At 37.8% G+C, this 18,047-nt stretch overlaps 2 protein-coding genes across 4 annotated transcripts in view; both read right to left on the bottom strand.

Moving 5' to 3' along the window:
- Window positions 1-4,669: 4,669 nt before the first annotated feature.
- LOC118469543 (fibrous sheath CABYR-binding protein-like) lies at window positions 4,670-9,811 on the bottom strand. Its single transcript, XM_035942855.2, has 4 exons — window positions 9,582-9,811; window positions 7,242-8,375; window positions 6,913-7,022; window positions 4,670-5,936 (listed from the first exon to the last, which is right to left on the bottom strand). The coding sequence occupies exons 1-3, from the start codon at window positions 9,652-9,654 to the stop codon at window positions 6,919-6,921; spliced, it is 1,311 nt and encodes a 436-aa protein (XP_035798748.2). The 5' UTR covers window positions 9,655-9,811; the 3' UTR covers window positions 4,670-5,936; window positions 6,913-6,918.
- A 1,387-nt stretch (window positions 9,812-11,198) lies between these two features.
- The window catches only part of foxj3 (forkhead box J3), an 81,786-nt gene continuing 74,937 nt past the window's right edge, over window positions 11,199-18,047 (bottom strand). For all 3 annotated transcript variants that reach the window (XM_035942844.2, XM_055010574.1, XM_023298141.3), the window contains 2 exons: window positions 17,061-17,159; window positions 11,199-16,895 (listed from right to left, as the gene is read on the bottom strand). In XM_035942844.2, the coding sequence (XP_035798737.2) occupies window positions 16,783-16,895; window positions 17,061-17,159 (212 nt within the window). In that variant the 3' untranslated portion in view covers window positions 11,199-16,782. The remainder of the gene's footprint in view (window positions 16,896-17,060; window positions 17,160-18,047) is intronic.

Raw genomic sequence — 18,047 nt, 5'->3', positions numbered from 1 at the left:
TACCTTGCTCAGATTCATCTGGTAGCATAATGGGCCTGTAGGCTGGTGCCATCTGTGCATCCATGAATAGCTGAAAAGAACTCAATAAAAGCAGGCAAATGCAGGCAGAACGCTGCTGATTGGTGGTAAAAACGCCCTCAACTTTCACATTTTTCATTTTAAATTTCCTTCCCACAGTGAGCTTTGCGCATTTGTTCCCCCTATTTATTGTATCCCTCCCCCCATTATAACTTATTAAGTCTGCTTTAACCCCCGTGTTGTCCTGTACTGACCCGTTTTAAAGTTAGAAAATTTGTGTGTGCGTGTGTGTGCGTCTGTGTGTGTGTGTGTGTGTGGGGGGGGGGGGGGGGGGGGGGGGGGGAATCACAGTGAAAACTTCCATTTTTTTCAACATTTTTGGGAAATTTTTCAACATTTTTTGGTGGGAAAAAGGGAAAAAAAACAACCAAAATCCAGCGAAATTTGCTGGATTTTGGTTGATTTTTTGTGAATGTTCTTAAAGAAAATATTAAAAGTTTTACTGATATGTATGGAATCACTTTAGATATTTTTAGGATATTTTTGGAAGATTTTTATTCATTTTTTGAAAATATTTACATTTTAAAATTTTTTTTTTTATTTTTATTTCTTGCCAAATTTGGGGATTTTTTAAAAATGAAACTTTTAAGGGAAATCTTTAAGGAATTATTGGAATATTCTTCCTGAAAATTTTGCAAATTTTTATAGATTTGGGGATTTTTTTGCTGAATTTTTGGATTTTTTTTTTCAGACAAGGGAACTATATTTTTTGGTGCCCGTAAATGAGGACAACAGGGGGGTTAAAACTAATGCCTACTCATGCAGCAGTTGTTTAGAACAGACTTTTAATAGATTGTTTAAAAAATAAGATTTCAAAAGGGACAAAATTACAGAACTTTTTCAAGCTGATTTATTGATGATCATGATGATGATTGATGATGATTATTAAGTACTGTAAAATTACACAGTGTTCAGATATCTCTGGCAGCGTAAACATACACTGTTGTAGCTCTCATAAAGGTCCTGATATGAAGTTATTCATAAATACTACAATCCTGATGAAACTGAAGTCAAGGGGATGTGGACAGATAAATAAAATATAGAATTTTACTTCCTCACAATCTAACTTGGTGGCAGAATTCAGTGAAAACTGTGAGTTCTGAATGAAAAAAGGCTTAAAACTCCCCTTTCTGACAAAGTTTATAATCAGAGCCGACTCATGTGGCCATGAACCATCCCTTAGTTCTGCTGCTGTAGGCCTCAGCTGCTGAGGGATTTCCCATGATGCACTGAGCTCCTCTCCTCTCCATATAATTATATGCCATCGCTGCATGTCATTAACTTTGTGTCTTCTCTCTCCTGTAGTTTGTGTTTTGTGCTCTCCAAAGCTCACATTTCTGATCTGTACTTACTGACCTCAATGACCTGATAAGTGTTTATTGTTGTCTTGTTTGCTGTTTGTCTGCTGTGCTTTTGTCGCTACGTTCAGCCCTCACTCCACCCATCGAGGCAAATGTCTACCATGCCAGAGCCCAGTTCTGCTGCAGATTTCTTCCTGTTGAAGTTTGTTTTTTCTTCCTGCTGTCAGCAAGTTTCTGCTCAAAGGGAATCATTAGATATGTTGGGGTTCTATAATAAAACATTGCAAGGTGGTGGGAATAAAATGAAATGAAATTTAGCTGAATTGGAAGAAAAAATGCCAATTTTTAAAAAAAATTTAGATTAAAACTAACTCTCAAATTCACAATATAAATGAGCTTATATTGCACGTTTAATTTGTGTTGTGATATAGGCTTGAACATTTTCTAGAAAATCCCTTAGTGAGTAAAATACAGTAATACAACCTGTATATTCCTAACCAAATACACAATCAAAGCACTAGAACACATCGATGCAAGTTTAATACATATACAAATCCAATAATGCTGTAAAACAGTCTTGTGAACTGTCCACAGTGTCCCCGAAACAACAGAGATGTTAAAGCTGGACACAGAACTGATACAAATCTAATGTATGACAGTTCAGTTAACATTCTCATATCATCAACAAACTCTATCCTCTGAAGAAAATGCAAGAAATTATGACAATACACACAAGTACAGTTCGCAAACCTGCTTTTATATGTCTTCATCTCGAGACTAAAACAAGGCAAACAGCTGCAAGAAAGCTCCAGCAGCTGTGGATCCTGTTAGGCTGAACTGTAACTTGCCATATATAGACTTCCCACAGATAGTCATCATATTGGCACTCAAAGGGCAAGTAAGGTGAGCATGACAGCTACCTCTACTGACAGGTTGAGTCTGTGGCCACTAGAGGCTGCTGTGATACCATGAATAGGTAGTGCAGCGTCCGATCAAAGTCTGTGGCTGCAGGTTTGTGCCCTGTGGCTAGTTAGAAGCATGGTTAGAACAGGGCTGGTGTCAGAGCAGAAGGTCCTGGATGAGCTGTAGCATTTGTGAGCAGATGTGTGATCTATGTTCAGTTAATGGAGATTCTAACTAAACACCATCTCTGTACCACATGGTATGTCTGTGTCTAATATAGGTGTGTGTTTCCTGTCAGGAATAAAAGGTAGCACTACTATCCTCCTGCTAATGGTCTGTGTTGCAGCTTCTTAAGGCATGTCTATGTGTCATATGAGGACATAGTGGACAAGTTCCTACTCTGTGGTTGGGTACACCTGAGGGCATTCAGCCAGGGTTTCTATGTTAATTGCATCTCCTTTCCTGTTGTGTTTCTTTTAAAATATCCCAGAAATGCAGTTACACAGGACAAATCATGCTGTAAATCATTCATTTCCTCACCTCATCTCATTCAGTGACCTCAGTCAACATCATTTAATCAGATGTGGTGACTCCTATCCTGTCTCTTCAAAAGGCTTCACCTCAGCCGCACAATGAAATAAGAAATTTCCCCTGTTTTTTATGACTGTTTTAAGCCATTATGCCCATAAACCTTGAGTGTTCGCATTAATATTCAAACAGACACATTTAGACTTACCTAAAGAAAAGGACAAATCTGCTACCGAACACCACAAATAGAAATCATTCATTCCAAGGAACTGAACAAACCTCTTATATATTTATCAGTTTGTTAACATAGGAGAAGGTTGGACCCCCTTTTGCCTTCAGAACTGCCTTAATTCTTGGTGGCATACTTTCAACAAGGTGTTGGAAACATTCCTCAGAGATTTTGCTCCGTATTGAGATGATAGCATCACACAGTAGCTGCAGATTTGTCAGCTGCACATCCATGATGTGAATTTCCCGTTCCACCACATCCCAAAGGTGCTCTATTAGATTGAGATCTAATGACTGTGGAGGTCATTGGAGTACAGTGAACTCATTGTCAAGTTCAAGAAACCAGTTTGAGATTATTTGAGCTTTGTGACATGGAGCATTATCCTGCTGGAAGTAGCATCAGAAGATGGTCCACTGTGGTCACAAAGGGATGGACATGGTTAGCAACAATACTCAGGTAGGCTGTGGAGTTTAAACCATGTTCAGATGGTACTAAAGGGTCCAAAGTGTGCCAAGAAAATATCCCCCACACCACTACACCACCACCACCAGCAGCCTGAACCGTTGATACAAGGCAGGATGGATCCATGCTTTCATGTCGTTTATTCCAAATTCTGACCATCTGTATGTCGCAGCTGAAATGGAGACTCATCAGACTGGGCATTTTTCCAATCTTGTCCAATTTTGGTCATCCGGTGTGGTCTTCTGCTGCTGTCGTCCATCTTCTTCAAGGTTGGACATGTTGTGCGTTCAGAGATGGTATTCTGCATTCCTTGGTTGTAACGAGTGGTTATCTGAGTTACTGTTTCCTTTCTATCATCTCCAACCAGGCTGCCCATTCTCCTCTAATGTCTCACATCAACAAGGCTTTTTGGTCCACACAACTGCAGCTCACTGGATATTTTGTCTTTTTCAAATCATTCTCTGTAAACCTCTGTGTGACTGGCTGATTAGCTATTTGTGTAAACAAGTGATTGAACAGGTGTACCTAATAAGGTGGTATATTAATATATATATATCAACCCAATTTTCATGCACAAACCAAACACAAATATGTAATTTAGTTACATCTGCAACAGGTACCCACAAGCAGCAACGATCTGGATAGCTGTCGATGTTTCTGAAGCTTTAATGACTATTTTTGCTTAAGAACAACAATTCATAATTTTAAAGAAGATACCCATACTAATATTTGCTCATTTAAAAAGTCAGAGAGTATTTTTTTACCAACACATGGCAAACAAACTTGATGCAAATTCTTTATTTGCATTTTGTGTGAGCAAGATTCAAGCTCGATCTTATATCTTTGAAACAGTAACCTGTCAGTGCTCTGAGGTGAACAAATGTACCTTCCACCTAATTCACAATTTCTTGCTCTTACAGGTTTGCATATACATGGATAAAAATATACAGCATCTGCAGTAAGCTGATATTAGAAAACATCACCCTGACTAATTTATCAATGTGGCTCCACTTCTTTTATGAAGCTTAATTGCTAATGTAAAAATATTTGAAAGTGTAATTGTTAATTTGTTCAGTCATCTTAATGATGTTCAGTTAACTTTTGCAAAGGCGAATGTTCCTGTTGTAAACCCGTAAAACTTATTTTTAAAAAATCCCACTATAAGAGGTCTTATAAATGAGCATTTATTTCATACAGGCTCCTGAAAACAAGTGCAATTAAAAGCAGGCAACAGTTATGATGGGATATGCAATTTTAATGCGGAACACAGCTTGAACCGTTTAATTGGAACACAGTGTCCCCTTCACCATCCTAAAAATATTTACTGTGTGCAGGATGAGCCATGCACATGTAGCTGGTGTTGCAGCATGCCAGAGCATGATTAATAGGAGACCTCTGTGTCTCCTGCTGCAGGACAGAGCAGGGAAAGTGATAGGCCCTCGTGCTCTTCAACAGTATGCAGGACATGCATGTTTTTTAAGACATGTAGGCTGCTGCAGTGTACAGTATGTGTCATCCACGAGGGAACTGTATGTTCTGTGCGTGAAGTACATTTGATGATTTACAGCTAAACAATGTTTGAGGCTTTCCCAACAATATCAAACAAGTCACAAGTGCAAAGTTGTCATTGTTTATAAATTTCAAAATAAAAACACGATCTCTCGGATGAATCAGAATATTCATATAGTCTTCCTGTAGATACACGTCCCCTTTAAATGGACAGATTTAAATGTTTTACACCAAAATTTGATCTCCTTTTCGTGTAGCTCAGTGCTACTTATAATAGTCAGCCAACGTTCAACCCTTTCTTGTGTACACATTTTATAACTTTACACCACATTTCAAAGGGAAATTTTATGTCAAGTATTTTTTTTTTTGGCTCAACTGCATCTATAAATTAAGATTTCATACAAAGCATATAATTGCACTGTTAAGTATCCTGTTTTGCTAGAGTTTACACAACCTAACTGTATATAAAATCATATACTTTTACATTATGATTAAATTAAAAATAGCTCCACTTTAATCAACATCACTGCATGAATCATTCTTCTGAATGAATGAATATTTTTACCTTTGATAGTTAAAGTAAATTTTGCTGATAATATTTCCATCCATTTATTTTGGTGACGTGAATATGGGCCTTGTACTGTTAGTAGACTCTGTTCACATTGATGCACTGTTAAGATCTTAAGTCTTTACCTCCTTCAGCATTGATTCAGGTGGATAACAAACACATTACTTGTTTGCTTCATTTGGATATTGGTGCAAAGATGCACTTTTGCGATGTAGAAACCTTGGAGAACCTGCTGTGTGAGAATCACCTTCAGGGGACTTTCCTTCAGCCAAGATTCAATGTCGTAAAACTTGTTCTGGTCAGTGCTTCTCTTGCTCCATATGGCCCCAAACAGTTGTTTCACCTTTACTTCAGTGTCCTGAAACAGGAGACAGAACTGTAGGTGCAAGTTACAGGAACAGATATTGCTATTTGAACATGCTGTCAGTCTTAACCCTCCTGTTGTCTTCATTTACGGTCACCAAAAAATTGTTTCCTTGTCTGAAAAAAAATCCCAAAAATAAGCAAAAAAATTCCCCAAATTCTGAAAATTTGCAAAACCTTCAGGGAGAAAATTCCAATAATTCCTTAAAAATTTCCCTTAAAAGTTTTATTTTAAAAAAAAAAAAAAATCCCCCAAATTTGGCAAGAAAATTCTTGTAAATATTTTCAAAAAATGAGTAAAAATCTTCCAAAAATTCCTAAAAATATCTAAAGCGATTGCATATATATCAGTAAAACTTCTAATGTTTTCTTTAAGAACATTCACATAAAAATCTATTTTTTTTGTGAATGTTCTTAAGAAACATTTTTAACATTTCTTTTTTTCCACCAAAAAATGTTCAAAGATTTCCCAAAAATGTTGAAAACGTGGACATCAGAAGTTTCACTGTGAAAATATATATTTTTTCTACATTTTCAAACTTTAAAACGGGTCAATTTTGACCCACAGGACGACACGAGGGTTAAAAGGTTTGATCTGTTATTTAACAGGAGGGATTTGAATTGTTTTCCAGGAGTCTCAGCTGTACTTTGTGTTTAACAGGCTACACAGAGATGGTTAAACAAGGCAAAATTACCCGCTAAACATCAGCTAATTGTCACTGTCAGCCTGCTGATTTATTGTTCGGCTACAGGCCCACTAGCATGCCTGTAAACACTTTAGTCTGGTGTAAAACTCCTAATAAATAATGCTGGGGACTTTTTTCTTTCTATCTTTGATGTTGCTTTTGAAGTGATAAATATTTCAAACAAAGATATGAGACCAGGTTTTCAGGGACTGATGTAATTTTAACAACAAACCATTTGCTAACAGTTGTGGATTCAAACAGTAAATTGGTGACATTTGTACTCACATGTATTCACCGTAGTTTCTTTGATATAGTCATTCCAATAAATCCGACAACGATAAAAGACATCAGTGTGAAGAATGCTGCTCCGAGCACCGCCCCTCTGTTTAGAAGAACTGGGAGATGAAAAAGACTTTCAGTATTTGTTTAAATGTCTCTATAATTGGTCACGATTACATCCTTGAATGCTTGAACGCAGCACAGAAAAACAGTAACTTCTCAGGTTAGTAGGCCTATGAGAGAAGAAGAATATGTTGCAGAGAGACAATTGTACATTGTAGAGAAATAATAATTCAAACAAATGCTTTGAAAATAGCTCGGTGTTGGATTCTTACCTACAGGCTCATCTTCTATCACTGTGACTGCAGCTATAAAATCATCTTCACGCAGCCGAATGTGGCTGTGATTACCGCCTTCCACAGCAGCAGGAACAGTTTCAGCGTCTCCATCAGTGACAGCTGGTGCAGGAGTGGTGACAGGTTCAGCCCGAGCCTCGGTTATAATCTCTGCTGCAGCTGCTGCAGCTTCCTCAGCTTGGTCCAATACATTCTCTATGGTGACAGTCTCATTTGTGGACTCTGTGGCAGGTATTGTAAGTATGACTGGATCTTCTGATTCACTTTCCTCAGAAGCTGTTTCCTCTTCTAGGACTGGTTCTTCTGGAAAAGGATCCGATGGGACAACTTCATCATCTTCTGTGTTTTCCTCTGGACCATCTTCTTCTGGATCTTCAAGAGGAATTGTGAGGATTGCATCCTCTGGAGCTGGTTCCTCATCAGTAGGTTCTATAAGTACTATGACAGCAGGTTCTTCTGGGACTGACTCCGCTGCCGTTTCTTCCTGCTCTTCACCTTCTGTCTCAAGTTCTACAGGATCAACAACAACAACAGGGTCCTGTGGGGCTGCATCTTCTAGTGCTGCTTCCTCTTCTCTAAGTTCTGTTTGGTCTGCTTCTTCTGTTTCAGGTTCTACAGGGATGAGGATAACAGGTATCTCTTCTTCAGGTGTACTGGGAGGACGTCCATCTGCATCTGCATTGTTCTCTGTAGCTTGATCTTCTGAAGCCTCTACAGGAATGACAGGGACTGGTGCTTCTGGAGCTGGATCCTCCACATCATCATGTTCTGGAGACTCACGCTCTGCTGCAGCAACCACTACTGTTTCATCTCCGGAGGCAGCTACTACAGTTTCCTCCTCGGAAAATTCCTCTGAAGGTGCAGCTGGAGGTGCTTGAGGGTCTGACTGAGACTGAGATGCAGCTTCATCTGGATCTCCAACGGGGGCTGGTTCTGGTTCTTTTACAATAGCTGGAATTACTTCCTCAGCCGGCGGTTCCTCAGGAGACGGAGCTTCTTCCCCTTCAGCAGCTGGAATGTGTTTCTCCTGAACTGGTTGTTCCTCCTCTACAGGTGTGATTTCCTCTGGACCTGGTTGTTCAGCAGCAGCAGGAGACTGAGCAACTTCAGCAGCTGCAAGAAGAGTTAGATCCACATTTAACTGCTTCACCAGACATTTGATTGGATCTCTAAATTAGTCAACAAAAGAATGTTACATTATCTGCTTCAATTCATATAGTATCATTAGTACACTTTCACCGATATATGAAATTACAGTTTATTTTGGAAGTGCTAAACATGTGCTAATCATCTGTGTTCTCTCTGTCTGTGCCATAGAAAACTATCTAGTGATTTGGTTTCAAAAGTTCCATCATAAACTTGAGACAAGTGGTAATTTTAAATAACCAGAAGCTTAACAAAAGGGTAGCTGTTTCCCACAAAGTTAACTCTGCACTGAAAACGGCGTCAGATTTAACGATGGCAGATTATGTAATAGTTCGGACCATCTTCAGTGACCAGATGCAGACGTGGAGGGCTTACAGCAACCCAAGTTTACTTCAAACCTCTGGTAACATTCAAACCGGGGCAGGTGTGTCATTCAACAGGTCCTGAAAGCATTTTGAGATAAGCATGGTTGTTAATCACATCTGAGAGTTCAGGCAGAGGGGTTTTAGTTTCAATTTATCAGGGTGACTGAGGTTGGTTTCCAAACTGAATGCAAATTTTTATGATTCACAGCTAGAAAACACCTGAAGCAACATTTGCCTTTCCCTGCCTTAGACTCTGTTGACTAACAAGCTACCTGTTAGGTAACATCAAAGTCTGGTTTGTCCTTATTAAACAACATTTTCAAACTTATGTAAGAACTATAGTAAATTAATCATATAACAATATGTATAATTATATAAAACATAACAAATATCTGTCAATAGAATAATTCAGTCTATTCAGTATATTCTGGTATTGATGCAATAATAAATCATCAAATACTGATGACGTTATTCCAGCAATCTTCTGAATTAGTTGTAAAAATTACAGCACAAAATTCGATTGATACACAATTATAATATGGACACAGGATATTATTTAACAGTGCGTCACATTTAGATACTAATAATATTTAGGGTAATATATACTATGTGTAAAAATCTGTCTAAATCCATATTAAGGTAATTTGCCATCCTGCAGTTCCTTAATAATTTAGTAATGTAGCTTTAAAATAATTTACCATCATATAAATGTCACGAAAGCCACACAGGAGCCCATTTCCATTAATTATAAGAGTTCTCTGAGTTCAAGCACCACAGGAAAAGAGTTCATAGGAAAAGCGTGTCTTACGTATTGGTGCTGGTGAGTACAGCTGAACATTCAGGAGAAGGATCAGCAGGAGCAAAGAGGAACTTTTGAACATGATGTCGGTCTTGTCAGTGTCCTTTCCCTCTGGGTCTGAGTCAAACTCCAAGCTCCTAATACCTCCAGTGCCGCCGTCAGGCTGGTGGCCCCCGATGAAAGTGAATATCCTGCAGGGGTGAGGCTCTGGTGCAGTGTCAGTGAGGTGTCACACCATATGGAGGGCGAAGAGAAACCTCCTGAGACACGATCACATGGATTTCTTTCACAGCACTACCCACCAGGCATTCCTCTTACATACGTCACAATTTCAACAGCTCGAAAAAGATTAAAAGGATACCAATTCCTGCTTTAAAAATTTAAAAAAGTAATATGGAGCTAAGCAACATATGGCTGCTTCTAAGCAATATATAGCTAAAAAAAATACTTAACCACAATGGAGAGAAAAACTCTCTTAGCAAGAGTTGAATTCAGTTTCTAAGATATAAATAAAGGTCTTTGCTCTGTGAACGCAGCGCCCAGTGGCATGCAGAATTACCAAGTCAGCCACCACATTAAATATTTACCCAATCTTAAACTGATGAAAGGATATACTAGTTTTTAATACTTCCATTAACTGAAGTAGAGCTTGAGAATATTAAACTTTGCTACGCATCGGTTCACAGGACATATTCTCCTCTGCACAAATTAAACTGCTGGCCTGTCTGCAGTGTGGACGACTCTCCAGTGGTTGCATTAGGGAGGATATATCACATTCTTTGGGAGTGATAAGAAGTTTCTGTGTTGTTTATCCTCCTGTTATCCTCATTTATGGGCACCAAAAAATATTGTTTCCTTGTCTGAAAAAATCCAAAAATTCAGCAAAAAAATCACCCAAATTTCTGAAAATTTGCCAAATGTTCAGGAAGAAAATTCCAATAATTCCTTAAAAATTTCCCTTAAATTTCCTTCAGGAGGAAATGACATCATATGGAGCAGGTCATGTGATCTGGAATTAACACACTTCCTTGAGAGGTGTTTTTGTAATGTGGAACTTAGTTGAAAGTGATTTCTGGGAGACAGAGACAATTTGTTATTTTCCATATAAAATTTGATTATTGCCAAAAAAGAAATGTGTGTTATGATTATCTCAACTTAAGAAAAAGAACACAATCACAACAATTTATAAATAAGCTCACTGTATTATTGTTTAACTAATTAGAAGGTGGTTGTTATTAAATTCAGATGGTTATTTAGTTGACATTTTAGTGATATCCAGTCCTTTTTCATTAATAAGTGGCTGTTTCCATCATAAATAATGATGGGATTTGTAAAAATTTGATCATAATGAACACAAAAAACACTATTTTTTTTACTTTTAATAAAAATGTATGCAAGATATATCCCATGGACTTCAAAAGTGCCTCAATTATATATTGACCCATATGGTGAGAGAATAACAGGGAACTCGCTCATTTAATCTGTGAATGTCTCTCCCTTTTCAGATGTGTTGCTCAGATTGTGATAAGTGAAAATAAACTCTACACTCAAGTCAGCTCTTTGTTGATAATGAAATCTCCATTGACCATTAGCTCAAACGTCCAGGAAGAAAGCTCAAACAGCACATTATTCCACAGTGAAGTTACCATATTTTATTTCTTTAAGTGCCATTCATGCATATTGGGGAAGGGGGTGGGGTGGGCGGTGGTATCGACAATTCTAATAACACTTGAGTTATTTTACAGCACTAAACGAATACAAAGAGTAGCTGTGTCACCTCATTGGACAACAAAAGTAATAAACCGTGCAATAAACAACAAAAGAAAAGAGGACAAATAGGCGAAAAAAAAATTACAAGAAATGACAAAGACAAAATCAAAGAAAACAAAACAAACTGAAAAATAAAACACAAACCAAATATATATTATCAACACTGAAACACTGAATGTAGAACCATAGTACAGGTAAAAGGTAGTGTCACACAAAAAGCCAACGCATTTTCATCACATATATACAATATAGATATATACATACTGTCACCCTCTGATTGGACAATAACAAAATACTCTATTCTTTTCCCCTCCTCTCTTTCGTGAATAAGACCCACCCTCTGCCTTGATACCCCACCCCCAAGAGGAAAAAAAGGGATGATTGAAAAGACATATATGTACAAGCACAACAACACACCAGCACTGAATAAAATAGGCCCCAATCAGCAGTAGATGTTGGCAGTTCTCTCCCATTTTGTAACAAGGATTTTTTTTTCAGCTTTTTTCCCCCAATAATAATAATAATCTCTCTGGCAGGTACATGTTCAGCGGTATTTAAAAACTTAAATTGTCATCTGAAAAAAAAAAAACAAACTTAAACTCCCACAAGCAAACTCACACACACACGCACACACACAGAGACATAACCGTGATTGTGATCCAGTCATTGTCTTCACCTTTTTTCCCTTTATAGCCACATCTGTTTGCTCAAATCTTGCGTTTTACCTGTGGGCTGATGTGCTCTTATAGTAGCTTTTGTGTTCACAGTCTTCACCTGGAAGAGCAGGAACACTTCACCTTCACACCCAGCGAGGACTTTGCAGGTTGTTCTCCGTTTCAGCTCCTCAGAGTCCTCATTAATACACACCGATTCTCCTTTTTCGCTGCCGTCTTCAGTTGCAGTCCTTTGGCCCGCACTCACCCAAAAGTCACAATTTGGTTAACTCAGCTCACTAAGTATCCTGTCTGAGCGCTAAATATGAAATCCTGGCAGTTGAGCAAAACCTAAAAAGTCATTGCTGACATCCACAGGTGAGGCAATCTTCCGTACACGGCGGACATTCGATACACACAGACGGACGACGCATGGCAAGAAAGAAGCAGAAGTGGACAGGTGTGATTGGCAGAGATTTAAAAAAAGAACAACCATTAGCTGGAAATATAAAAATGAACGGCAGTATCATTACTTCAAAGAAGAGAAGTCGACTTCTTCTGCACAGTGCAGCTCTGGACAGTTAAACAGAAGATCTACAGTATAAAACCGGGCTGGTTAGAGTTCCAACTAACCTCCTATGCGTTCAGAAATATGGTTCAATAATGTCCAATAAAACAACCATGTGAGACTCAAAAGTGCCTTTTCTCATCAACACAAAACATCATTAAGTATCATAAAATCATGCAGAATCCATGATTGTCATCCAAAATATGAAATCAAAACTGCGCCCACTGCTGGACTCCCTAGCAGCTAAATTTTCTTAAAGAAATCGTTTGAAATTTTGGGGTAATTTAAAAAAAAATCTTTAGCTTCCTTGCTGAGATTTAGATGAACGGATTAATGCCTCTCTCATGTCTGTATCATAAATATGAAGCCACAGCTGGGAGACTGTTAGCTTAGTGCAAAGACTGGAAACTGATGGCACAAATATTCTGTTAGGTTTAGTCTTGCCTATTTAGCTCACCTATGACTAAAACATGTTTATTTATTGAACAAATGGGATTCTGTAAGGTTTGGGTCTTTTTAGTTTGAGGTTAGCTCTTCACATCCAACAGAATGTATATTGTAAAAAGGGCCGCTTCAGTCGACTCTTTTCTCTGGTGTGTCACTTTCAGCTTTATCTCAGAAACCACCTTTTCTCTCATTTCTTACTTTACTGTCTACATTATTGATTTTAGATCAAAATATGGTAAAATTTCAGCAACGAATGACATTACTTGTGGGAAACCCAAGGGAGATGAATTGTGAGCAGAAAGGTTGGTGGTGTGAGAGTTCACTGGAGAACTGAAAGGAAAGTGACACTAATAGAAAAGTGACAAGTGAATAAATCCACCCTTCCACAGCAGGACTAGTAAAGAAAAAAGTTTTTCTAATCATTTTTAAGGTCCTTTTAGAGCTAATTGTAGTCCATGTAAACAGTACAAGCTGGCAGTTGCTGTCCATGTTTGTTTTGGTGCAAGAACATGCAGCATTTCTCCATAAAATGAGACTATAAACTGCACATAAATTGAGAATATAATGTGTTAATTAACCCTCCTGTTGTCCTCATTTACAGGCACCAAAAAATATTGTTTCCTTGTCTGAAAAAAATCCAAAAATTCAGCAAAAAAATTCCCCAAATTTCTGAAAATTTGCAAAATTTTCAGGAAGAAAATTCCAAAAATTCCTTAAAAGTTTTCCTTAAAAGTTTTATTTTAAAAAAACAAACAAATTTGGCAAGAAAATTCCTGTAAATATTTTCAAAAAAATGAGTAAAAATCTTCTAAAAAAAAATCCCAAAAATATCTAAAGTGATTACATATATATATCAGTAAAACTTCTAATATTTTCTTTAAGAACAATCACATAAAAATCAACTTTTTTGAAAAAAAAATTTCGCTGGATTTTTTTGTGAATGTTCTTCAGAAACATTTTTAACATTTCATTTTTCCACCAAAAAATGTTCAAACATTTCCCAAAAATGTTGAAAACGTGGACATCAGAAGTTTCACTGTGAAAATATGTTTTCCCCCACATTTTCAAACTTTAAAACCAGTCAATTTTGACCCGCAGGACGACACGAGGGTTAATGAGCTTCACAACGTCTGGTAGGCAGATTTGGACGGAGACAGTTTAGATGTTTGCAGTCTTTAGAATAAGCCTCATATTTACCATGCAGACATGAGAGTGATATCAGTTCCTATCTTAGAGCCAATAAGCAGACATTTCCCCAAATATTGAACTATTCCTTTAAACAAAGACACAAACAGCGTCATAGATGCAGAGCACCATACACAGTTCAGCGATATGACAGAGAGAAGTCATCCTGCTCATTGTCAACTGTGGACAATGCATCCAGACATCAGATAGTCTACATGTGAGTGAAATGATGAATAAGAGGATGAAAAATGGAACTAACAGGTGCGATTAGCTTTCTAGACCAGGGAGGTGCTTTGCATCTTAAAATGGTTAAGTAAACAAAAAGTATAGGTGTGCAAAGGGCTTTTTTTTTTTTTTTTTTTTAACATAGCGTCTCTAAAGTTCAGCACCTGTCTGATTGACGAGCCACTTGTTACAGGACACAGAGGACAGGTTTCCAGAACCACTGATCTCCCTGTTCTGTGCTTGAGAAACCCTTTCCACGAAAACACGTCTCGAATCTAGTCTTTAATCACTGTGTGCATCTGCTTTTGTGCTCATAGATAGCATAGAGATGATTGCAGCAATCAATCATAGCCCTAAAATTACAATAAAACCGAAACACGCGCACACACACGCACGCACACACCATATGTTCAACCAACACACATACACACTGTATGTACTGTATAATGAGTCACATTTCTCATTCTGTTATGATTGTATAATAGCAAAATCTTACGCTATCTATCACAACAAAACATTGGGCAGTTAAAAAAAAAAAAGAATCATATCTCCATAATTTAAATGTCAGAAGTGACAATAAACACTGCATGCAGCATCAAAAGCTTTGATGTACATAAGCGGAAAAATTTGGTTGCAACTCATTCTTTAAAAGAAACTTGCAGTAAAAATCAGGCCGTTTTTTGACCACTGTAAAGAAAAATTTCAATAAGTATTGTGTATTCTATTGATCATTAATCAAAGTCAAAATCACACACGTTTCTTTTGGACAGAGCTGAGCTACCCGTTTCCCCCCATGTCTTCATGATAACCAAAGCTAACAGTCCTTGGTGTCTGCTTCTTATTTACAATGTGCTCAACAAACTAAAGGTGAAGAAACACACTTCTTAAAATGTCAGACTATTCATTCAATAAATCTGAACCCTACTGACTTGAACAACTGCATTGAAAACTATCTTCTGCACACTAGAGTCCGAACTAATATTGGAGTTTTGAGGCCAATTTGACACTTGAGTTGAAAGTTCATCTTATGTACTGCTTACATAAACAATCAAAATTTCATTGTTTCGTTTGTATTTTTAAAGAATTAAGACACTCAATCAGAAAATTCAGAGTTTACAATTTTCAAAAAAAGTGTGTTTTTGATATAAAATGTCTAAATGACCTCAAAGATATCTTTAACATTTGCTTGTTATTTATTGGCCAGCATATATTTCAATATTGATACGAACAACAACTGATAATCAGTCAAGATTGACCCAAAATACCCTCTTACCTATATTTTAGTCAGACACTATTGCAAATTACTTCACTGTTATTGAATGATCAAGTCTTGTTTAATGATCAATAGGCAGGTTTTCTAAAACTCACGAACTTATGATTGGTGGAACAAATATCAGCCACATGACACACATGGAGAACCTAAACCTCAGGTTACTTTGGGTTGACAGAATTTTTAAAGACTCAAATGTCTGACTTCCCTGTGATTATCTTCTGCTCACTCTCATCAGATTCATTCATCTTTAAGTGCTTGAGAAAGAGAACTAAGAAAGAACGTTGCTTTACTCTGATACCTGCTCTATCGCGGCGAGTCTGATCACATTGTTTGGCTTTAAAAACGGACCACGATGATCTCTCGCTCTCTCTTTCTTGCTTCTGGTTTGTTGAATATCAAGCCTGCTTAAACATTTAACACCCTGTTCAAAACCTCGGTTTTTGTAAACCTAACTTTACCGCCAATTCAGCCACAGTGGGGCCCACTTTCTCCCAAAAAGTGATCAACGAGCACCATCACATTACTCACAGAGACGGCCTGTGTTTCTTTAAAAAAAAAAAAACAAAAAACAAAAAAACCAAACAAACAAAAAAAACCTAAACAAATTTTAAAAAAGAGAGATAAACTCATCCAAGAGGCAGCTGATGCCAATGTCAACACGAGAATTACAAGCTGAACACGTCGCTCAAATCACATAACAGTTACGGAGCAGGGGTTTGGGGGGGAGAGGGGTTCAGACTTTGGAAGGCTGCTCACTAGGGACGGGGAGAGGGCTGGCTGAAGAGCTGAGGAGCATGTGGTTTAGACGTGAATGTGTTCTACTTGTCTTCAGACAAGTTTGTAAGCAATCACTTTGACATGTCCGACTAAATATGATTGTCTTCAAAGTAACATCTTCTAGTTATGTTTTGCTTTTGTAAAATTGTCAGGACTCTGAAGTCTGTATTTCTCCAAAGCTCGTCAAATGTTCTTCTGCATCCCACCCACAGTGGCCTCCTCCACCTGCGGCCTTTCAGCTCAGCCTGGCTTCCTCCAGCTTCCACCTCCTCTCCTCGCTCCCATTTGTTTGCAAAAACGGAGGTCTAGGGGCTAGACGATGGAGTCCCAATCAAAATCATCCTGGATGTCGTCAGCTGGCATGCGATGCATCTGGAAGTTTCTGGTAGGTATCATGTGCTGCTGGTTCATCTGTGCATGATGTGCTGGGAAGACAGAAAGAGCAAATCAAATTCATCCAGTAGTTTCTTTTTGTTAGGGAAGACTGAAAAAAAAGTTGCGTTTGTGCACAAGGCAGTGGTTATTAGTTGTCACAACAGCTATAAGTAATGATTTTTTACTCGTGTTTGTTTTTTGTGGCTCCTTGTTACCTGTCATAGTGGGTCCTGCAGTGCTCATGGTGGGCATGTGGGGATATCCTGGAGGACCCATCATGGACATGCTCTGTCTAGAGTCCATGTAGAGATTTCCTGGAGGAGAGAATCAAAACTTCTTCTTAAACCTCTATTAAACCACAACCTGTTCAGATGCATTTCCAGTAAAGCATTTCAACATCATTAGTTGTTAGAGCAGCCGCTTGGCTTTGTAATTTGGTATACCCTCTCAGTCTTCCATAAAGATTCTCAGAATTTGTTGTAAATGCACACAGGTGGAAGGTCATAATTTATGCTGCTACAGCTGCAATGTGCTGTTGCTCTTGCAAACATTAAGTGATCTTTAGAATTTCTAATGTCTGCAGTTTGTGAATAAGGGAAACTGTTTTGCTCTTAGTGTTTCAGCAGTGACTTCCACCCTATGGGGGATCAAATTTTCCTCTTATCTTTGCCTCCTCTTTAGAATTTACTGTATTATTTAGCATCTTTGGGCTACTGAAAAGGAATTCAAACTTGTATAATCAAACCGGTATACAAACACTGCAAATAACAAGAGGTTGCCAGTAAACATTACTCCTTTTTAAGGGGTGGGAACCTATGGCTCATATTTAGAAAAATCTGTTTGTCCTTACAGAAAGAAGAGTGGAATAAATGAATCAGAGATTGGGCATGTGCTTTCATCTTTACAGACTTTACAGGGCTCAGAATGAATTAAAAACTCCACAGAAAAACACATTTGTCTGTAAACAGGCAGAGGTCTCATGAACACACTGACATATTGCAATTAAAGTTTCTCTTTTGTACAATTACATAAAAAGCATCTAAATTAGGCCAAATGGCCAAAGTTTAAATTCCAAAATCATGCAAGATACATTATGCAGATCACTGTATTCCCAACTAATGTAAAAAATATGACAACTGTCTCTTAATAATCACGTAAACATTATTTTAAAAGCACTTTAAAGTGATTCGTTTTTACACAAC

This window comes from Amphiprion ocellaris, chromosome 5 (genome assembly GCF_022539595.1).
Source record: "Amphiprion ocellaris isolate individual 3 ecotype Okinawa chromosome 5, ASM2253959v1, whole genome shotgun sequence".
Classification (NCBI taxonomy): domain Eukaryota; kingdom Metazoa; phylum Chordata; class Actinopteri; family Pomacentridae; genus Amphiprion; species Amphiprion ocellaris.
Note: the sequence above shows the minus strand (reverse complement) of the source record. Positions and strands in the feature narration are given on the sequence as shown.